Here is a 4,780-nt window from a genome sequence, read left to right as displayed (position 1 = left end):
GGAGGAAGGGAGGTGAGGAGTGGATCTAGGATGAGTTAGGGGAGGAGACAGGAGTGGAATATTATCAAAATATATTATGAATGTACATGTATGTATGCATGAAAGTATCAAACAATGCAAATATATTATTTTAAAATTACTGTGCAAAATATATTGCATAAGAAAATAATATATTTTTAATACAAGAAAAACAATTACTTTGATTGTATAATTGTCCCTGAAACTGGAAAAGGATGGCTCTGCTCATATTTCTGTTTTAGAAAATTAGTTTAGTATCACACTTTTTTTCCTGAAGCAATTTGGTGAAATTGTTTTTTTAAAAAAAAAAATCATATTTACATCTGAATCATTGAGATTTCAGATAAAATTTCGCTGTGGAAGTGATTTTCAGATCTGATATCAAATAAGATCATTCACTCACAACTGTAAACTTTGGATATTTAAATTACCTTTTATACCTTTATTAACACAAAATTTTCTTCTTGGTAAATATTATAGTACTTTGGTAAACCAATGTATATTGTATAGAAGATGTTTTAAAATATTGTGAATATCTACTGGGTATCTTTAAATCATATCATTCTCTTCATGAGTTCTTTCTAATGACACAATAGGAGGCCATTTTTCAATTATTCAATATATTTCTAAAGACTGAATAAAAAGACAGAAGTAATTATGTGTGTGTGTCACATTTAACCCAGACATATTTGTGAAAACACTAAATAATTTAAAAGCATTCTCCATTTAAACTTCTTTTTCATAAACTTTTATTGCATTATGATGAGAAAAGTTACATGATTTCAATTTATCTGAATTTGTTAACATTTAAAAACATATTTTAATTAAATAGAATTGAATCACATTCTTGTTCCCCTTTTGTACCACTGCTCCTCCCATAGACCCCCCTTCAATACCTACAATACCTTTTTTGTCGTATTCCTTAAAATTTATAAAATATTATAACAACATTTAAACTTCTAATATGATATTTTTAAAAAAGCTATTGTTAAACCAACATACCAACATAGAAGGTTCTTAGGGCCTTCAATTTTTATTGAATGTTAAAGGAAGACGAAAAGCAAAATCTGAGAACGGGTATTTTGTGTTTGTTTCTTTGTTTGTTTGTTCTTTTGAGACAGGGTATCTGTGTGTAGCCCTGGCTGTCCTGAAACTCACTCTGAAGACCAGGTTAGCCTCAAACTCACAGGTATCCACCTGCTTCTGCTTCCCCAGTGATGAGATTAAAGTCATGAGCTACCACTGTCTGGTGAGAACTGTTTGTTTATAATTGTTTTGCTAAGGGACATTGGTTGCTTTTATCTAAATGATACAGTTGAAGGGAGATTATTGATGTGAGAAGTACTGTTTCCTGCCATCTAGCCTCTTCTATAGCTCCTATTGACTTCGATTGTTCTAACTGGTTACATTGATTCTCTTACCATCTCTAAATTTGTCTCTTCCTTCATAATCCACATCTAGCTTACTTATTTACGTGGAAAAAGTCTTGACAGTGAGTATCTCAATCCTAAAATAATTCTTTTCTCTATATACCCTCATATGTGCTAATTTTATTATGTATGTGCTCAACAGAGATTTTGTGTTTTGAAGTCTCAATACAAATTAACTTTTATTTTATTTTATATATTAAAGCAAAGTGAATGTAGATTTACTAACAAATGTGAGAAAAAAATTCCTAAGAGTAGGAGGGGTTTCAAGATAAGAATACCCTGATACATTTTTGCAAAATGTGTTTATATCAGGATTGAAATAATCACATGATATTTCAATTTAATCGATTGAAGTGATGAATTCCAAGACAGGGTTTCTGACACTGAATCATCATTGGCATTTAAGAATCAAACGAATACCACTTGACCACAAAAACTTGAAGTATGCCCTTTTCATTAACTAGAACATGGACTTTTATTTTCCCATGGTTATGGGAGTTATTTCATCATTTTAATTGTGTGGGGTGTGTGTGTGTGTGTGTGTGTGTTTGTGTGTGTGTGTGTGTGTGTGTGAGTGCTTGGGTACCCACCATGGCTAGAGAGGGTATCAGACCCCTGGAGTTGCATGCAGTTGTGAGCTGCTTAATGTAGGTGCTGAGAATTAAACTCTGGTCCTCTGCAAAAGCAGTATGTGATCTTAACCGATAGCCTATCTCTCCAGCTCCAATCCATGAATATTCATTTCTGTTTGTTTGTTGCTTGTGTGTTTGCTTGTTTGTTTATTTTTAAGACAGGTTTCCTCTGTGTAGCCCTGGCTGTTCTGGAACTCACTTTATACGCTGAGCTGTCCTCTAATTCAGAGGTCCACTTGCCTCTGTCTCCCAAGTGTTGGGATTCAAGGAATATGCCACCACAACTGGCAGCCCATGAGCACTCTTATATGGATTTAAAAGGTTGAATTAACATGATGAAATGATCTAGGAAGTGTTATTATCTTTTCTGTACTTTTGAATAATACTAAGTGACTGATTTTTCAAATATTACTAGGACTTACTTGTAAGCTCACTGGGGTCACAATTTTAGGGAGAATGGGAAATGTCCACTAAACTTTTCAAACACAAAGCTTTTAAAATTGCCGTTGTTCTGTTCCAGAGCTGTGTTTTCATTGGTGTATTTCTGATCTCATCAGCCTCAGAAGCCATGCCTGGTCAGAACTACAGCACCGTATCAGAATTTATCCTCTTTGGCTTCTCAGCCTTCCCACACCAGACACTCCCTGCTCTCTTCCTGCTGTACTTACTGATGTATTTGTTCACTCTCCTGGGGAACCTGTTCATCATGGCTGCTATCTGGACAGAACACAGACTCCACACACCCATGTACCTCTTCCTGTGTGCCCTCTCCATCTCTGAAATTCTCTTCACTGTCGTCATCACGCCCCGCATGCTGTCTGACCTGCTGTCCACCCATCGATCCATCTCATTTATAGCTTGTGCTAACCAATTGTTTTTCTCCTTCACATTTGGCTACACTCACTCCTTCCTGCTCGTGGTCATGGGTTATGACCGCTATGTGGCCATCTGCCGCCCCCTGCATTATCATGTACTTATGAGTCTCCAAGGCTGTGCTCGGCTTGTGGCCTGGTCTTGGGCCGGTGGCTCACTTATTGGGATGACATTGACAATAATAATTTTTCACCTTACCTTCTGTGAATCTAATGTGATCCATCACTTTCTCTGTCATGTGTTTTCCCTCTTAAAGTTAGCCTGTGGGGAAAGGACAGCCTTTGTCACTATTGCCGTGATCCTGGTTTGTGTCACACCCCTCATAGGATGCCTGGTCTTCATTGTCCTTTCCTATATATTTATTGTGGCTGCCATCTTAAGAATCCCATCTACTGAGGGCCGGCAAAAGACATTCTCCACGTGTGCATCCCATCTCACTGTGGTGATTGTGCACTATGGCTTTGCCTCCATAATTTACCTCAAGTCCAGGGGACTCTATTCACTATACACTGATACCCTCATGTCTACCACCTACACAGTCTTCACCCCCTTCCTTAGTCCAATTATTTTCAGTCTCAGGAACAAGGAGCTGAAGAATGCTATAAATAAAAGCTTCCGCAAGAATTTCTGTCAACCAAGTATCTAAGTGTCAATTTTCTTGTTCTGAAATAAGATAGAAATCTTGAAGTGATCCACTCGTGTACGTCTGTGTTTAATCCATGCTAGTGGTTTTTTCCCACACTTCTTCCTCAGTCTAAGGAAGCTGTGCTCTCCTGTTTGTGGTCTTGTATGATCATATCCCTCCAGTCATCTTCATCTGTGATCACGTTCTGCACGCATGGCATTTGTTATACTTTATGAGTACTTAAATTTTTCATTTTTGGGTATATTGTGCACTTCTAGTTAGTTCCTTAATTTTAGCAGACATTCCCAAAGTGCAATATATCTACCCCGTTGTGTCAGTTGTCCCTGTTCATAGGCCCTGAATACGTAACCCTTCAATTACAACTAAAGATATATGTTTTATATTATGCTTCAGAAAAACAAATTAACAGTGTCTGATGAAAAGCAGTTCTTGTGGGGAAACTTGTGTCTGATACTTAAGCCAATGACGTATAAACTTATGAAGACAAGGAATAACAACATACGTACATTGGTCATGTACATGATTCAGATTAAATGAACAAATGCAAATATAGCGTATGGCTACCTCACTGCTAACATAGAAACAGAAAAAAAAGCAGTGTTTAAGGCTACTATATCAGTTCTTCCAAGCTCTCATAATAGAAGTATACCTAAGGAGGTGGCTTACAGGCAGCATTTCATCTTTACAGTTCATAAGATTAGGAAATGCAAGGCTGTGGAGACAGCAGATTATGTGAAGAGAAAGGTACCTTCTTTGTTTATACTCAGTGCCTTCTAGTTGTGTCTTCACTTTAAACAGTGGGTAACTAGTCTGACTTTAGTTTCTTGTATTTGTTAAAATTTATTTGTATATGTGCATGGTGTGTGGAGGGGTCTATATGCTGTAGCATCCTTGGGAAGGTCAGATAGTAACTGTACAGAGCATTTTTCCTTCCACCTTCACATGGGACCCAGGGAACTGATTAAAATCATCAGACTTGTTCAGCAGGCACTTTTACCTGCTTCTCTTAATCACCAGGTTGGTTCTCTTAATTAATTGTATTAATTTAATTTGTTCTTTAACCTTTTCATGACAATGTAAAATGTGTTTTAATTACTCATGACTCAAACCTATGTAAATTCCACCTCCTCTCTAGAAATCCTTTTCCCATGTTTGCCTTTGTTTTATGACCCACTGGGCTT

The 4,780-nt window shown here is 36.9% G+C and overlaps 1 protein-coding gene across 1 annotated transcript; it reads left to right on the top strand.

Annotated features, from left to right (window-relative positions):
• Window positions 1-2,648: 2,648 nt before the first annotated feature.
• On the top strand, window positions 2,649-3,599 carry LOC116075764 (olfactory receptor 63). The gene has a single exon (XM_031349114.1). It carries the CDS (start codon window positions 2,649-2,651, stop codon window positions 3,597-3,599), a length of 951 nt encoding a protein of 316 aa, XP_031204974.1.
• Window positions 3,600-4,780: the final 1,181 nt, after the last annotated feature.

This window comes from Mastomys coucha, unplaced genomic scaffold (assembly GCF_008632895.1).
Source record: "Mastomys coucha isolate ucsf_1 unplaced genomic scaffold, UCSF_Mcou_1 pScaffold4, whole genome shotgun sequence".
Lineage (NCBI taxonomy): Eukaryota > Metazoa > Chordata > Mammalia > Rodentia > Muridae > Mastomys > Mastomys coucha.
The sequence above is the reverse complement of the archived record's forward strand: the minus strand, read 5'-3'. Positions and strand labels throughout refer to the sequence as shown.

Excerpts from the sequence above, each read along its gene's own strand:
- LOC116075764 (XM_031349114.1), top strand. The coding sequence starts at position 2,649 with ATGCCTGGTCAGAACTACAGCACCGTATCAGAATTTATCCTCTTTGGC.